We start from the raw sequence: 16,849 nt of genomic DNA, 5'->3' as shown, positions 1-16,849 counted from the left end.
ACGTGACACCTGCTTTGGACGGTTGAAGCTAGACCCTTGTTTTTTCGTTATATCTGCTCTCTGGAGTCACCTGTCGTGAGTGAAGGGACTTTACATCTTGTCTGCGTATTAGAGAACGCTATGTGTTTGCGGGACTCCAAGCTAAGAAGGGAGGCCTTGACTTCGGTTCTCGAATTCACATTCCTGGGTCCCTTGACCTAGGGACTACTCTGGGAGTTATGTGCCCGGACAGTCAGGGGTACAGGGATTTAGGGGGTCTCACTATTTTATACCCCATCTCGTAGGTGGCGTGTAGACCAGGAACCCCATCACAAATTTTGACAGGTCGGGCATGGAACAGGATCGTACAAACAGGTGATCGGATTATTTCACTCACTACAGCACCTTTGTGAGGTAAATGCTGAAACCCATGCTTCCCCACGCAATATATAAAGATAGCTTTGTTTTAGTGCTCAGCCAGGTTGACTGCCAGGAGTGTGAGCAGGGGATGCAAAAGCAGGAAGGGTGCCAATGATTCTGAACCTGAGACGCCAATTGACTCCTTTTACTTCTGATTGGTAAGCATAGATTCTCAGTCAATTGAGGGGCAATTCCATACTTGCATATGCTCAATTTCAATCACTTATGAATGTAATATACAAATGGTAAATAAATATTAAGGGATGAAGGAAGACTGATCAAACGACAGCAATACAATATGACTGTTCCAAAAATAATATCTACACTTTTAAAAGGCAACACCTTTTATTTTTAAACCATCAAAGAAAAAACAAAGTCAGCAGATGGTCACAACAATTTAGTCATCAAATCCACATAAACTGTAAGTACAAAAGCACCACTGATTATTGCTATAGAAAAACGGCATGTAAAATCCATATAGGCACAGTAAAAAACATCAGCATTTGCACAAGACTTTTTTTCAAGCAAAAAAAAAATAAAAAATACATATATGCAAATCAGCCTCAAGCCCACTCACTAATGCTAAAAATTTTTAATATATTTTAAAACTTGCAGACAATAGGGAAAAATAAAAATCGCAAAGCTGATTATGAAGAGAAAATGTTCATGTACATTATATATATGTAAAAGTTAAACTACCATAGTCCTAAAAAAATTAGCATTTACAAAATACTTGAGAAAAATATTTTTTTTCCTTAAAGTTCTTCAAGAGGTACATAAAATTAACTCAAAAGTTCCATGACCAGTTCACTCTTTGTCTTCTTCAGTTTTCTGTGCCTACAGGATAAAAATTAGAGTAATTAAGATCCTTTACTTTGTAATTTTACTTCTGCTGTCCTTGCAAACCACCTCCCAAAATCAGAATATAAACTAAACTGCCACTCTACAATTGTGAAACGTTTAAAACGAAGGCCCTAGTTAACAGACAAAAAACTAAATATTAAATTCCTCTGTAATAGACTGAGCTTATATGTTTATCAAAAACCAATAGAAGCCTTACCTGTCGGCTTTCATATTCACACTGAAATAGCACCACACTACTAGCTTTCTATGCACTGCACACAAAAATGATCTACCGTACCCTTAACTTTCACAGTTTCAATCTGCCCTTTTATTGACAGTGTGCTGGGCAGGGCACCTCTGGATGTTGAAACATTAACAGTTGAGCGAGAGATGTGAATCTGTAATAACATTACGGGCAATAAAAAAAATAAATAAAGCATTATGAACATGCAATCAATGGTTGTAAGAGTTAGAAAAAGAACACCACCACTGATTCACTATTTGGGATGTACCTCATCAGCTCTAGTTTCACCATTTTCAGATGGTGTAGTAGTACCTTCCTTTCCAGCTTCTTGTTTTTCTTCCTTCTTCCCTTTACCACCTTTGTTTGCCTTTGCCGCTGGTTCCTTCTGCAAAATAATTTTCATATGTAACATAAGTATGTTTTCAAAGTCGGAATTGTACAAAGAATATTGTGACAGAGACTGTTTTTGCATGTCGCCCTGCATTGGAATCTAAATATCTCAATTTGCTTTTCATTCATATAAAATACAAAGACAGATTTATCATGAAATTTGAATCTATGGAAGAAGAGGAAAAGAAAAAAATAGAAAAAAAAAATGTACTTTTAAAATTTTTTTTATAATAAATAAAATAGGCAATATTGCCGCACAGTCTGAAAGTCAATGTGTTACTTTAGAAACATACGTAATGTGGTTTAGTATAAGTTCTAATCTGAACTTTAAAAAAAAAAAAATCTCGTTATGCTGGTTTATAAAACCACTTCCTTCTTAATGAAGGGTTTATGGTGCCTTGAGTCTCATGTCAAGCCAATTTTGATTGCAGACACTAAATGAGAGTCCCTTGCCGATCCTGAACCTGCCCAGTGTTGGAAGTATAGGTAAGATGTAATATAACTCTGCTCCATGATGATCTGGAGATTGACACCATGCAACTCACCACCTGGGGAGCCATAAGGCTGCATACCCCAAGCATCAGCTCATGTGCCTCACCAGCTTTTGTCCAAAGAGCACCATATTTTGCCCAAAGAGCAGTACAAGTAAGAAGAAGTAAGGTGCACAGTCTGGAACTACCTTTTAAAAAAGGTATGAGACGGAGGAGTGCATTTTATTTTTAGGTGTACTCGTCAAACATGATTAAGAACATCACAAGGGTGCTGCCACTATACGTGGGGGAAAGGTCTATGTGGGAATAACATCAACTCCCCTCCCCCAGACTGTTTAAACTGACGAAGAACATTTAAAAAAAAAAAATCATAAAACATATTGATAGAACCTTACCTTGGCAGCTGTTTTTTTGGGTTTTGCTTCAGGTTTAGGAGGAGCAGGTTTCTAAAAGAAGCAAAAACAATTAAAAGCGGAAACCTAAGAGAAAAAAAAAAAACCCGACACACTCTACCCCTAAAAATACTAAACGTAATTTACAGCCTAAGTAAAAGGCTAAAAATACTCAGACAATAAGACTTGAATTGTGCATTAGTTTTAAAAGTACAATATTTTCAGGTATTACATATGAATTGGCACTTTAAAGTGAACCTGTCACTTGGCCTAATAATATATATGTAATTATTTTCATATTAAGGGGGTGCATTCTCTCTCTGGTGGCAGGTGGTTGCCGCTGGGACACTGCACTCCTGCACAGCTTCCACCCATGCTTTCTAGTGATTCCGGGGTGACATCAGTTTTTTTGTTGACCAGTCATTGAAATCTCTAATGTGGCCTCTTAAACTGCCTTAGAACTCTTGTGCGCCTTGCTTGGGGCTAGATGCTGCTTATCACTGCACACACTGAACGGATTTGCAGATCTGTTGATTTTACAGAAATCTCTACATGTGCCAATATAGAAGAAATAAGATTCTCTATCATTTAAAGGGACGCTATAGTCACCAGAACAACTACAGCTTATTGTATTTGTTCTGGTGAGCAGAATCATTCCCTTCAGCCTTTTTGCTGTAAACACGGTTTTCAGAGAAAATGCCGTGTTTACATTACAGCCTAGTGATAACTCCACTGGCCACTCCTCACATGGCTGCTAAAGCGGTTTCTTTAAGCAGCACTGCCATTCAGCGTCTTCACCCTGTGCATACAGACACTAAACTTTCCTCAGAGATGCAGTGATTCAATTCATCTCTATGAGGAGATATTGATTGGCCAGGGCTGTGTTTGACTTGTGCTAGCTCTGTCCCTGATCTACCTCCTTGACAGTCTCTGCAAATCCTATGGGAAAGCAATGTAATTGTCTCAGACTACCACTTCGGATGATGTCAGCAGACAGAGGCAGTTTACAGGCAGAGGCAGCAGCTCCAGACTTGAATACAAGTAAGATTTTACTATATTTAGGGAGGCAAGAGGCACCAGATGATGCTCCTTTAAGATTAAAGGGACACTAGTCACCAGAACAACTACAGCTTATTGTAGTTGTTCTTGTGTCTACTGCCTGTCCCTCCAAACAGGTATTTTGCTGCAAACACTGCCTTTTCAGAGAAAAGGCAGGGTTTACATTACAGCCTAGGAACACCTGCAGTGACTACGCAGACGGCCACTAGAGGTACTTCCTGAGTCAGTGCAGCACGGACGTCCAGCGTCTTCACATTGTGCATCGAGGCGCTAAACTTTCCCCATAGAGATGCATTGATTTAATACATCTCTATGAGGAGATGCTGATTGGGCAGGGTGGCATTTGGCTCAGCCCCTACCGGTCCACCTCTGTGGTGGAGATCATCAGAATTGACAATGTCAGCCAATACACTGTTTTACTACGGGAAAGAATTGTATATGGCTGAAATCTTCATTCTGATGATGTCAGCTAAGGAGGTGGATCGAGGACTGAGTAAGAGCACCGTGCTGGAAATAAGGTGAGTTTGTAATATATTTGTGGTGAAGGGTTAAATAGTTTAACACTATAGGGTCAGGAATACACTGTGTTACTGACCTTATAGTGTTCCTTTAAGTTGTGTCTTGACAGGGTTACTTTAAAAGGACCATAACCACTATATCACATTAGCTATACTGCCTGGACTATTTGGGAATTACTAGCATCCAATATAATTGCCTTTTTAAATAGAATTTGGGAAGATCATTGGGTCAATGTAAAAAATAAAAATGAAAGCAGAGAGGTGCGTGTAACTCCACTTACCGGCGTATCAATTATTTTCTTGATATGCTGTATCATTCATGACAACATCTCTCATTCAGGACTTCATAGTTGGCCCCACTCTTCAATGTACAAACTTACCATGGCAAAAAGACTCAGATTCTGTGAATTTCCCTCCAGGGGCAAAAAGCTACGTATTTTGTACTCATGTACCTCCTTATGAATGTGTTAGAGTACTAAATGTGTAGATTTTTATACCTGGAAGAATATTTGCGGAATTATGTGAGTCTTTGTGCCATGCTCTGTTTTGTACATTAAAGAACGTTTTTAAGTATATGGAAACAAAAGGAATTCCCCCAAAGCAAAGATAACAGTACTTTTGACTAGCATTGGACACTTTATTATTGCCATTTAAGATGCATGATTATATACTTTATGATCAATAAAAAAAATGAAAAACAAGACAAAAAAAATGTATAGACACTTACCGAAGACAATCGTGCCGATCTTCTTGTAGGCTGAAAGAAAATTATTATTTAACATGTATAATATTCAATATCTACAGCAGTTATTACCAACTGTCACCAAGACACACCAGCAGTCAATGTTTTATCAGAATCCTCACTGGAACCATGACCCCTCCCCATTAAAATTTATTTGTGGGATAGGAATAGTAGCTTGTCATGAGGGCCCATTGAATTAGTTACCACTTTAATTCCGTGAACAAGTAGATTTATTTTTTGTTTTACACATTTTCACACCCTTGCGTAAATTATTTTACTAGCGGTCTTACCTCAGCAGCACCACTTAAAAGTCCTCCCCACCCCCCTAAAAGAAACTAGTGCACCCCATAAATTCACGTGTACTCACCTCTTGTTTAGTTACCTTTCCTGCGTCCTTGGCTTCTGCACCTTCTGGAGACTGCAACAAAAATTTTTTAAAGTAACCAACAAATAAAACATCATACAAAAACATGTAATCCACATTAGACCATTATAATTCTATATTATAAAGCCTAGTGTAAAAATAACCATATACAGTATATGACTTATTCGTACTATTAGCTATCCCATTGTGCATTTCCAATACCAAACTGAAAGCTCTACCAAAAACAAAAAAACTCCATAATTCAACATATTTTATCAAACAAGTATTATTTGTTTGTGATATTTATCAAACAAGCATAAATTTTTAATCCCTCAGTTAGGCAAATTCTGTATTAATATTTATAGATGTTAGCATATGAATGTGCAATAAAGTCTACTGAAAAAGGTAGGAGTACAGAAGCTATGAAAAGAAGGACATGACCAAACAAAGGGAAAATATAGTGCTAGGAATATAAATCTGTATTCCTAACACTATATTTGCCTCTTGTCCTCCCCTTCCATTGCAGCAATGCTTTCCTATGAGTAGAGCCAAATGCGCTTGCATGCATGAGTACCCCGTCTGGTGGGGGCGGAGTACTCCTACATTTTTCAACATGCCCAAAAAACCTTGCTTGTTCAGCAGTCCTCATTAGACTTTATTGCTAATTAACTTGTGTAGTACTTACACTGTCAAATTGGAGTAATTTTACAATGCTTTCCTAAAGGGATATTACAGACGCCGGATGTCCTCAGGCAAAGGACATACAGTGTCAAGTGTAGTCGCCTAGCAAGCAGGAAGTGCCTCTAGTGGATGTTTGATTGATAGCCACTAGAGGCAGTCTAAGTCCTGCAATGTAGTCATTGCAGTTTCTCAAACACTACAATAATTAACATGGTTACTGCACCCAGACCACATAAATGCGCTGAAGTGGTCTGGGTACCTATAAATGTCCCTTTAAGCATGGCTAAATGAAAATATTCAGTCTTTCATTGTCCATTAAAAAATTGGTTTAATGAAAGGGAGTTTTTGCACGAAAACTGCTTGATTAAACTAAAGTTGTTCTGGTGCTCCATAGCCAGGTCTCCCCTGTGACTCACTGAGCCTCCATGAAAAAACAAACCGCAGTATATCAACTTTTTTACCTCATGTTCTGTTAATGAACTTTAATAACCCCCACCCACCACACGAGTACTTTAATCCAATATAGATTGACTGTGTTAGAATTCACTGAAAATTCAATTCAGTTACAAGATAAACTAAGACAAAGTAGAAACTATGTCTCAGTATTTTTCCCTCCGCTTGACAAAAAGGTGGAGTCAACTGTTAAAGCTTGCAAAGACCACAGCCTTCACTAGTTACGGCTGAGAGGGAAAGGCTCCGTCTTTGGAGGATCTCGCAAGCTTGTGGGATCCTCCACAAATCTCAATGCTGTACTCTTAAGCATGTGTGAGAACAGTGCCAAGATCGGCTCCTGGAAGCAAAAGTAGATCGGACAGAACAGCATAGTTAAGAGGAACTTCCACCACAGCCCTCGGATGCGTGAGGTCATAGTGCCACAACACAGAACCAGGGCTAACTTCGACGAACTGCTCGTCCAACAAAATGGGGCACCTCTTCATTATACTTTTGCAGTAAGGGTCAACCTTGACAAAACCTTCCCACAGCATTGGATCGAACGACGAGGCAGCTTTCAATGGATACTATGTTAACCTGACTTAACACTACTTTTTCTGGCTTGCACTAAGTAACAAATGTGCTGCATCTCCCTTGGTTCTTTTAATCTAAAAGGTTTTTTTTTTTTAAAAACAAAAGAATTTCTTATTCCTTTTGATAGGCACCTTGGATATTTTTATTGCACCGCACAAGCAAACGATGTAATAACCTGGTAATTTAGGCACTTATACAAAAGTTTAAAAGCAATAAAAATAAAATTATCTGGAAGCATAATACTCGTGGTTACAGTACGCCAGAAAAAAAAATTAAACGTGTCAGATGTGGCATCTCAAAGTGGCTGCATAACAAAAGAAATGTATCCTCTTCTGTTACACATGCCTGTGTTTTGTGTCAAATGGCTACAAAAGACGAATGAGCGAAAATCAAATCTTTTTCTATTAACCTTATTTCCATAACATTACTATATATAATATATTAATATTATTTTACACTTGCTTGTTTCTCCAGAAGGTTAATCGATCATTTTCAAATAACAGTATACAGAAACAACCAGTCATGTGCTGAGAATTCTAGAAAACATGCACATTGTTATGAAAAAACAAAAAAAATCCACCTCTTGTGACTATGGAAATCTGGAACTTTTTACACAGTTTTACCAATCAATACATAATACAGTCATCTGCATAGTAAAGCAACTCTCCCCGTTTCTCTCTCAGAACAGTAGAAGATAATACTACACGTTTAAGAGTCACACCACTAGACTAGAATTTATAGAAAACAAAAAAATGACGGCCTGACCTTGAGCATCCACCCGGTGAAATCACTACTGATGTTAGTCCTTCGTATTCATCACCAAAATACGATATTAATACTTATCTAAGGGCCAGTGGGCATAATAATGTTCATCTCACTTTATCGGTATGATGCACTTGTTTCTATTTGAGTCCATGGCAAATCATACCTTTCCGGCGCTAAGCACTAAGTTTCTCCAGTATGGCTAGTGTATGTGGCACTGCATGTTGAATAACGTGGCCAGCGAGAGCACAGGGAAGGCCCATCGTGACCCCCACCCTACAGACATCCATGACTATGGGAGGCGAACTCCCCCGGGCTTTAAGCCCATGAATAAGCTATTCCCCGGAGCAAAAAAAGGGAACAAACATGGGGCGCACAGGAGCACGCTCTACCGCCAAGAAAGACTGAGCAGCTGCCATGTTTTACCACCGAAGGAGGGGGCCATCCTAGAGCCACCATCACAGAAGGCGGGCAGAGCCTGGTGCAAGAGAGCGGCTCCGGCCGGCATCGTGTAACACCAGGTCGGAGAGCACGGCTGCAACACTCTATGGAGCAGGTCTCACCTTTCTTTTAGGCATGATGAGTTCGGGTTTGTGGCCTCGCCCTGGAGTTGCTGCTGCTTTCGTCGAGTAGGGTGACGATAATGATGATGGTCGTTATGGGAGGAAACGCAGTGACTGGAGCCTCACAACCGCTTTCCGCACAACTACAATCTTCCCCTCACCCCACCTCCAATCCTGGCTCGCGCAGCAATACGCCGCTCTCATTGGCCAAACACAGTTTACAAATTCCTCTTGTACCGCCCACCTTCCTGAGCGAGCTACCAACGGCCGCGCCGCGAGTGGGCGTGGTGACACGCGATGCTGACACTATTGATTTACTACGACAACACCCCTGAGTTTAACTCCACCTACCTTCTCAGTTCGACCAATCAGAAGAAGTCTGTCTGCCCAACCTCAGTTTAAATTTGTGGCAGTGGGCGACTGTTAGCTAATGCCCGACCACGCTACTGGCGGTTAAAGCTTCCAACCGTTTGTAAGAAGGAACGTGGCGCATGCTCCGCCTCTTCTCGTCACAGTTTATTTTTGAATTTTGCTTGGCGCGCGGTAGCTTTAAGCTTTGCTATGGCCGCCATTTTAGTTAATGCGCTGATGCAAGGAGCGCGTTTCAATGTAATTTTTTTTTCTCTTTCAATTTACTGATGAGATAGATATCGTTTTTGACATCCCTTTGTATCTTGGAGAATGGGTATCTGTGTGAAATGTCCATACTGCAAACAGTGTTATGCAGATAAGATGTTCATGCAGATTAGAAACGTGAAATTCGAAAAGTTCTTTCTCCTCCACAAACATGTTACATTTATCTTCAACTGCGTAACGTAGTCAATATGTTTTGTAAATGAACCACGAGTGGCTGAGAATTTTTACTCAGGAAAAAAGCATTTGGGAACTTGGAGAACGAGCAAGGTATAACGTATTGTTGTACTAGCTACTTGTGTAGATTAATGCATTATTTAACTTTAATGTTCCGGAACCGTATTAAATGTGCTTACTGAAGACCTGGCCAGTTCTGAATATCTTGCCGTATTTTGTGTTAAATAGGTGCTAGAGCTTACGGACGCTTTTGTCCTGTTTGCAGTCACACCACTAGCTATTAGAATTTATAAAAACATAGAAAAGCCTTCAACTTTTGTCTATTTCCAGCAACGGTCACAAGTTATGGCTGTGCGATTCAGGCATCATCTCACTCATCACAAAATGTGATCAGTGGCTTCTCACAGATCTAGAGGGATCCTTTATAGATCTCCATAATGTACTCTTGTGGCTCCCCAGGATGAAGATTGCAGTGGCTGCATGGAACAGCTTCAGATAACTAAACCTACCTTGGAGGACACCCCATGGCCACAGAACCAGAACTAAATATTTCTTTAACCCCTTAAGGACTGAGCCAAATGTGCACGTTGTGAACAAAACAAAACATAAACAAAACCTGGCATTTGCGCTATACGTCTGTCCAACCGTAATTCACCTCTTTCATATTAAATTCACCCCCCCTTATTAGATATCATTTTATTCAGGGGAAACAGGGCTTTCATTTTATATCAAATATTTAGCTATGAAACCTAATTTAATATGAAAAAAAAATTGGAGAAAATACGAATTTTTATTTTTTTTAGTTCTACATGACATTTTAATGGTCAATGTCATAATACGGTTTGATTTTACTGCAATAAAGTTAGCGTTAGTATTTGTTTGTGTGTGAAAAATGCAAAAACCGCCAATTTTGGCCAGTGTTTGTGACTAAGTGGCTACTAAAAAAGACTGTACATAGCCCATTTGCAATACCTTGGGTTGTCTACTATTGCAAATGGCATGCCATCATGGGGGTAATTTTCCTTTCTAGGCTACCATACGGTCTCAAAGGCAACGTAACCAATCTGGCGAATTTTAATGTGAAAAAACTGAAATGCAAGCCTTATAGTTGACTCTGTGTAATTTTTGAAAACACCTTAAAACCTGTACATGAGGGGTACTGTAATACACGGGAGACTTCGGTGAACACAAACAAGTATAACAGCAATAATATCGTCAGTGTAAGTGCCGTTTGTGTGTAAAAAAATGCATTTTTACTGATATTGTTGTAATACATTTTACTGTTTGAAACACTAATATTTGTGTTCTGCGAAGTCTCCCGAGTAAAACAGTACCCCCCATGTACAGGTTTTAGGGTGTCTTGGAAAGTTACATGGTTAAATATAGTGCTGGCAAATTAAATTCTCTGGACTTTCGGGTTATCAGGCAGGTCCCGCAAATTGTAATTAATAAAACGACTTACCGTATATACTCGAATATAAGCCGAGGCCCCTAATTTTACCCCCAAAAACTGGGAAAACTTATTGACTCGAGTATAAGACTAGGGTGGGAAATGCAAGGTCTATTAGCTTCATTGGTGTGTACATCAGAAAGGCATATATGTGCGTCAAAGATAATGTAACAAGATAACATCATAGTATAACATCGTACTTAACGGCATAGTAGTGAAAGGCAGGTAAATAGGTAGCTCTACAGTTACATGGTAGGTTGGCTGGTCGATGGTAGCGCAAAACATACTCTTATTTAAACATGTCAATATAACTCCGAACCCTTCAGTGTCTGTCAAACACCAACAGCCTAAATCGGCCTCAGCAAGCACAGCCTCTAGGTTTAGTGATACGATATTAAAATGAAAACAATATTAAAATTAAAGTTAACAATTAAATGAAAAGATAAATGTCCAGACTCTCCATGGAGTCAGGAATAGGGCGGAGGGATTACGTGGAGGCGTGAGCTGCGGAGTATATTTATCTCCGTGCTCCCTTGGGTCTGGTTTGATGCACGTGTCTCCGGGCGTTTTATCACGCCAAAGTAAAAGTGGGGTAGGTTGAACAAGGCTAGTGTCTGATTGTTATGTATAGTCGACTTATGCCTCAGTGTGCACCTCAATTGATGGTAGCTAGGTAACAGAGCAAGAATATATACGTAATAGTTAGAAAGTAATCCACAGTAGATATAAACTTTACTGTACTGCGTGATCAAGCTATGTATATCTAAGCCTGTGATTGTGCTGTCGGCACAGTGAAACTTATATGTATTAGAAAACCTGCAGGTATAGCGCTTTGTCCCCTGTGGGTTGCGCCTGGACAATTAAAGTGATGCTATCGGTCTGTAGCGTATGGTGTAAATATGCTTGCCACATGCAATATAGGTGAAGGTATGTATATATTATTCAGCTGTAGCTCAGGGGAGCTCTGTAGTTTACGTTGCACATTCATTTATTTTTTTTGTAATAACTATATGACTCCTTTAAGGGCAATGTGATCAAAAAACATAAGTTTTTACATTGAATTATAACCCGTAACCCCTTAAGGACACATGACATGTGTGACACGTCATGATTCCCTTTTATTCCAGAAGTTTGGTCCTTAAGGGGTTAAATACATCAATTTCGGCATGGGCAATGGTATGCCTTTCTCAACATCTCGGTATCTATTCCGTGGGTGCATGCTGCAAGGGTTAGGGTCTTATATTTGTATAATACGTTGAGAGAAAAAAAAAAAGAGAGAAAAAAGGCATAATTATGACATTATAAACCGTAATTACAGCAACTTCACCCTGGACAATGGTATGCTATACTCCACATCTGGATATCTATTCTGTAAGCGGTAATAAATGGCGCGGAACTAAAGCCCGCTGGGGCAGTGTAACATATAAAGCAAATTTGTTTTTAAGCTGAGTTATGGACATGAGTATATTCATCATATAGCGTATCCATATGTGCAGTATGTGGAAAGGAACAGATAAAAAAATAATATTGTTAACTATATGTTGTCCTGAATGGCAGTCCGAGGGAGGCCTCACATGTCTCTGCTAGAGTAGAGTCCCCGGGTCGCCGAGCCTCCTTCCGTCTTCTCCACATTGACCCCAGCCCACTTGCTGGGTCCTTCGTGGTGCCGTGGGCACTCAGGAGCTGAGACTGTCCACTGGACCCCACCACAAAGTCCGCAGCCCGCCCGCCCCCTGCACCTCCCCAGCACCACGTTGTTCCCTATGGTGTGTGCACTCCCATGTCTCTCCCGGTGCCGGCCTCACACTTGGAGTTGGTACACGACCCCCACAGCCACCGGTCCGCCGCAAGGACAGCGCACTCCCGCCCCACAGGGCTCACGGCAGCAGGGACATGGCTCTCTGGGGACCCCCATACCCAGAGACCGGTGCACTCACTACTCCAGTGGACGTGGGAACAGCGCGGAGGTTCCGTCCGGCGCTCTGCTTCGCCTGAGCCTGCACGAGCCGTCCATGTCAGTCACCCACGTTAAGTTTGCTGCTCAGCTTCTCCTTCTGGGTCTCCATAAGCTCACGTGTCACTTCAGTCTCGTCCTGGGTGCTTCCTCTTTTACTGTGCACCTTCTCCACTGTATCAGCCTCCACAACTGCTGGCCGGCTGTTTCGCATGCAGCCGTAGTCAGTGTAGGCGGTCAGCATACATCCAAGACGGGGGCCGCCGCCATGTGGCCGGGATAACCCCCGCCGGGCATGGGGAGGGGAGCGGGGCCGTACCCCGGGCCTGGTGTTGCTTCATGTCGGAGTGCCTCATTTGTGTGGGCGTCTCATCAAAGCGCGGTCCCATGGCACATGTGTCTGCCACATGCGTTGAGAATCTCGGCTGCTTATAGGCCGGGGATGACCGCCTCTGCTCACCCGGTAAGCGAGGGACTTCGTACGGGTAGCTGGTGGTAGCTGGGGCCACCCCCATTCAGTGGTATCTGAGGATGTGCCCTTAAAGTGGTCTGGATCTGCATTTTGTGCCGTTTTCACAGGTTCTGAGCTGGAGCCTATGCATATGGCTTCCAGTCGGCCCAGCGGCCGGGCCCCGCCCCCGTGTGCATTAATTTACCATTCACAAATGAGAGCCAAATCTGAGCAGCATTGGGCACTCTCTTCCTTGTGTCTCTTGACTCTTTCTCTCCTCCAGCCCCTGAGCAGCATGCTTCTCTACTGGTAAATTTCTAAATAAAATTTGATCCCCCCAAAATTATATTAATTGAATATTTATTTACAGTGTGTGTATATAATGAATGCAGTGTCAGGGTACCTGAGGCCTCTACCTCTAAGGGAGGTAGAGACTTGGTGGTGTATCCGTCCAGGCGAGCTGTTTCCTCCGTTCCTCGCGGTTCATCCAGTCACTTAAACACCGGCCGCGAGGAATCCACGTCCTTTTCTAGCAGGACGCTCAATACGTGACGTCATGACGATAGCACGAGCAATCTGTCACTCAAGTGTCCGATATCCAATCGGTACTTGTCAGAGGCGTGATTTCCATCCAGAGCCAGGGTATTTAAGCTTACTCCTTACTTCAGCTCATTGCCCTGTCGTGGTTCTAGCTTGTCTAGTCACTCAGTGCTCTGGTATTCTAGTTTGCTCTTTTGGTTTTGACTCGGCTCGTTGTACTACCCTGTTTCTCTGTTATCCCTTGACCCGGCTTGTCTCTCGCTTATCTGTCTTCTCGTTCCCCCGATCCTGACATTACGACAGGGCCAATGGATCCTGCAGGTACAAACAGTCAGCTTGGTTCTTCGGATCCCAGGTTTGACGCCATGGAACATAGGATGGATCAGATGGCTTTGGCACTACAGGCACTTTTGTCTCGTGCTAGTAATCCACCTGAGGAGACACGTACTCCTTCTATCTCTCCTGCAGTCTCAGGTCTAGAGGTAGCCACTGTAGGTGCTTCTTCCCGTATTACCCCACCAGTACGTTATGGCGGGTCACCGGAGAGGTGTCGTGGCTTTCTAAACCAGATTAGCATCCATTTCGAATTACAACCCCGCTCTTATCCTACAGATAGAGCAAAGGTTGGATTTATTATTACTCTGCTCATTGAAAAAGCTTTGAGATGGGCCAATCCTTTATGGGAGAATGATAACCCACTAGTCTATAATTATAATGCCTTTGTAGCTGCGTTTAGAAGAACTTTTGACCCTCCTGGCAGAAAGGTCAATGCAGCTAGATTAATGTTGCGCCTTAAACAGGACAATCGAACACTTGTGGATTATGCACTAGAGTTCAGATCCCTGGCGGCAGAAGTTAAGTGGAACGAACAGGCTTATATAGATGTTTTTTTGAATGGGTTATCAGATGTAATTCTTGACGAGGTCGCTACTAGAGAACTCCCTGAAAATTTGGAGGATTTAATTTCTTTTATATCTCGTATTGATGAACGCTTAAGAGAGAGGCAGAACACTCGAGATAGGACCCGTAGACCCTCCTTTAAACTAGCGCCTACCTTTCAAATCTCTGAGTTCGAGGACTTACGTATTCCTGAACCTATGCAGATAGGCAGTACTCATCTCACTGAAAGGGAGAGACAGTACAGGAGAAGGGAGGGTTTATGTATGTATTGTGGAGTCAGGGGTCATTTACGCCTAAATTGTCCCAATCGTTCGGGAAACGCTCGCACCTAAGTTCCTCTAGAGGACAGGCCTTGGGTGTTTCTACTTTGTCCTCTATTCACAACTACAAGGAGCTCAGGCTTGTGTTACCCGTTTCTTTAAAGTGGGAGAAGGGAGTAGTTAAGACTATGGCACTAATCGATTCTGGAGCTGCTGAGAGCTTTATAGATCAGGGTTTTGCTGCCAAGCATGCTATTCCATCCCAGTTAAAAGAGACACCTCTGGCTGTCGAGGCCATCGATGGTAGACCGTTACTTGAGCCTGTTATTTTCCATGAGACCATACCGATTAACTTGACTGTGGGCATCCTGCATAAAGAGGATATATCCTTAATGCTCATTTCTTCTCCATCTATTCCCATAGTCCTGGGGTACTCCTGGCTGAGGAGACACAACCCTATTATTAATTGGGAATCAGGGGAGATAGTTTCGTGGGGAGAGAATTGTCAAGAAAAATGCTTGCGGAAGGTCTTACCTCTTGGATTAACTAATACATCGAATACCTCTGACAATCCTACAGAGACACAAATTCCGCCTCAGTATCTAGATTTAAAGGCAGTATTTGACAAAAAGAAAGCCGATACCTTACCCCCACACAGGTCCTTTGATTGCAAAATTAACCTACTCCCTGGTACCATGCCTCCCAGAGGTCATGTATACCCATTATCTATAAAGGAGAACTCAGTCCTAGAGGAATATATTCACGAGAACTTAGACAAGGGATTCATCAGGAGGTCCTCCTCCCCTGCCGGGGCTGGATTTTTTTTTGTTAAAAAGAAAGATGGTTCTTTGAGACCTTGTATTGATTATCGAGGCTTGAATAAGATAACCATTAAAAATGCCTACCCGATTCCCTTGATCACCGAACTCTTCGATCGTTTGAAGGGCTCTACAATTTTCACCAAGTTAGACCTCAGAGGGGCATATAACTTGGTGAGAATCCAGCAGGGACATGAGTGGATGACGGCATTCAATACTCGATATGGCCACTATGAATATACTGTCATGCCTTTTGGGTTATGCAATGCGCCAGCGGTATTCCAAGATCTGATTAATGAGGTTCTTAGGGAATTTCAGCAAGAGTGCGTCATTGTATACCTAGATGATATACTCATTCATTCTAGTGACATTGAGATTCATCACAAGCAAGTCAGGAGGGTTTTGCACAAACTTCTCCAGCATGGCTTGTACTGCAAGTTGGAGAAATGTAGCTTTGATCAAACCCAGGTAACCTTTCTCGGCTATGTGATCTCTGGGGAGGGATTTAAGATGGATCCGGATAAGCTCCAATCCATTCTAGAGTGGCCTTTACCCACAGGTCTTAAAGCCATACAGAGATTTATTGGTTTTTCCAATTATTATAGGCGCTTTATTAAGGGCTATTCTTCCATTATTGCACCTATCACTAACATGACCAAACAGGGGGCTGACACTAAGAATTGGACTACTGAAGCTCTCCTTGCGTTTAAGACTCTCAAGGAGCTTTTCGCTTCCGCTCCCATTTTAGTTCACCCTGACACTTCTCTGCCTTTTTTGCTCGAGGTAGACGCATCAGAGACTGGTTTAGGTGCTGTTCTATCTCAAAGGTTGGGTGTTGATAAACCATTACATCCATGTGGATTTTTCTCTAAAAAATTGACCGGTACTGAAAGCAGGTATGACATTGGTGACAGAGAATTACTAGCGGTTATCAAGGCTTTGAAAGAATGGAGACATTTATTGGAAGGTACATTACATCCTGTTACCATCCTGACAGACCACAAGAACTTGTCCTATATCGGAGAGGCCAAGCGTCTGTCCTCCAGGCAGGCTCGTTGGTCGTTGTTTCTTACCCATTTCAATTACGTTCTGACTTACAGACCTGGGTCAAAGAATTCTAAAGCCGATGCGCTATCTCGCCAATATGAACCCTCTGCTTCAGTTGAACCACTTTTGTCTTCCATTGTACCCA

At 41.9% G+C, this 16,849-nt stretch overlaps 1 protein-coding gene across 2 annotated transcripts; it reads right to left on the bottom strand.

Moving 5' to 3' along the window:
* Nucleotides 1-725: 725 nt before the first annotated feature.
* HMGN3 (high mobility group nucleosomal binding domain 3) lies at nucleotides 726-8,661 on the bottom strand. 2 transcript variants are annotated; one of them, XM_063441139.1, is made up of 7 exons: nucleotides 8,475-8,661; nucleotides 5,446-5,496; nucleotides 5,064-5,093; nucleotides 2,763-2,813; nucleotides 1,755-1,871; nucleotides 1,541-1,640; nucleotides 726-1,236 (listed from the first exon to the last, which is right to left on the bottom strand). In XM_063441139.1, exons 1-7 carry the CDS (start codon nucleotides 8,487-8,489, stop codon nucleotides 1,223-1,225), a joined length of 378 nt encoding a protein of 125 aa, XP_063297209.1. In that variant the 5' UTR covers nucleotides 8,490-8,661; the 3' UTR covers nucleotides 726-1,222. The 2 variants fall into 2 exon arrangements, with proteins under 2 accessions (XP_063297209.1, XP_063297210.1); XM_063441140.1 differs by lacking the exon at nucleotides 1,541-1,640 and having other exon boundaries at nucleotides 8,475-8,650.
* Nucleotides 8,662-16,849: the final 8,188 nt, after the last annotated feature.

Source organism: Pelobates fuscus, chromosome 2 (genome assembly GCF_036172605.1).
Source record: "Pelobates fuscus isolate aPelFus1 chromosome 2, aPelFus1.pri, whole genome shotgun sequence".
NCBI classification, from domain to species: domain Eukaryota; kingdom Metazoa; phylum Chordata; class Amphibia; order Anura; family Pelobatidae; genus Pelobates; species Pelobates fuscus.
Note: the sequence above shows the minus strand (reverse complement) of the source record. Positions and strands in the feature narration are given on the sequence as shown.

What these genes read in the sequence shown, in the direction of transcription:
- HMGN3 (XM_063441139.1), bottom strand. An exon ending in GAAAGGTAACTAAACAAGAG is followed by an intron (nt 5,094 to 5,445) that starts GTGAGTACACGT and finishes ATTTTCTTTCAG; the next exon opens with CCTACAAGAAGATCGGCACG. An exon ending in CCAAAAAAACAGCTGCCAAG is followed by an intron (nt 1,872 to 2,762) that starts GTAAGGTTCTAT and finishes ATTATTTTGCAG; the next exon opens with AAGGAACCAGCGGCAAAGGC.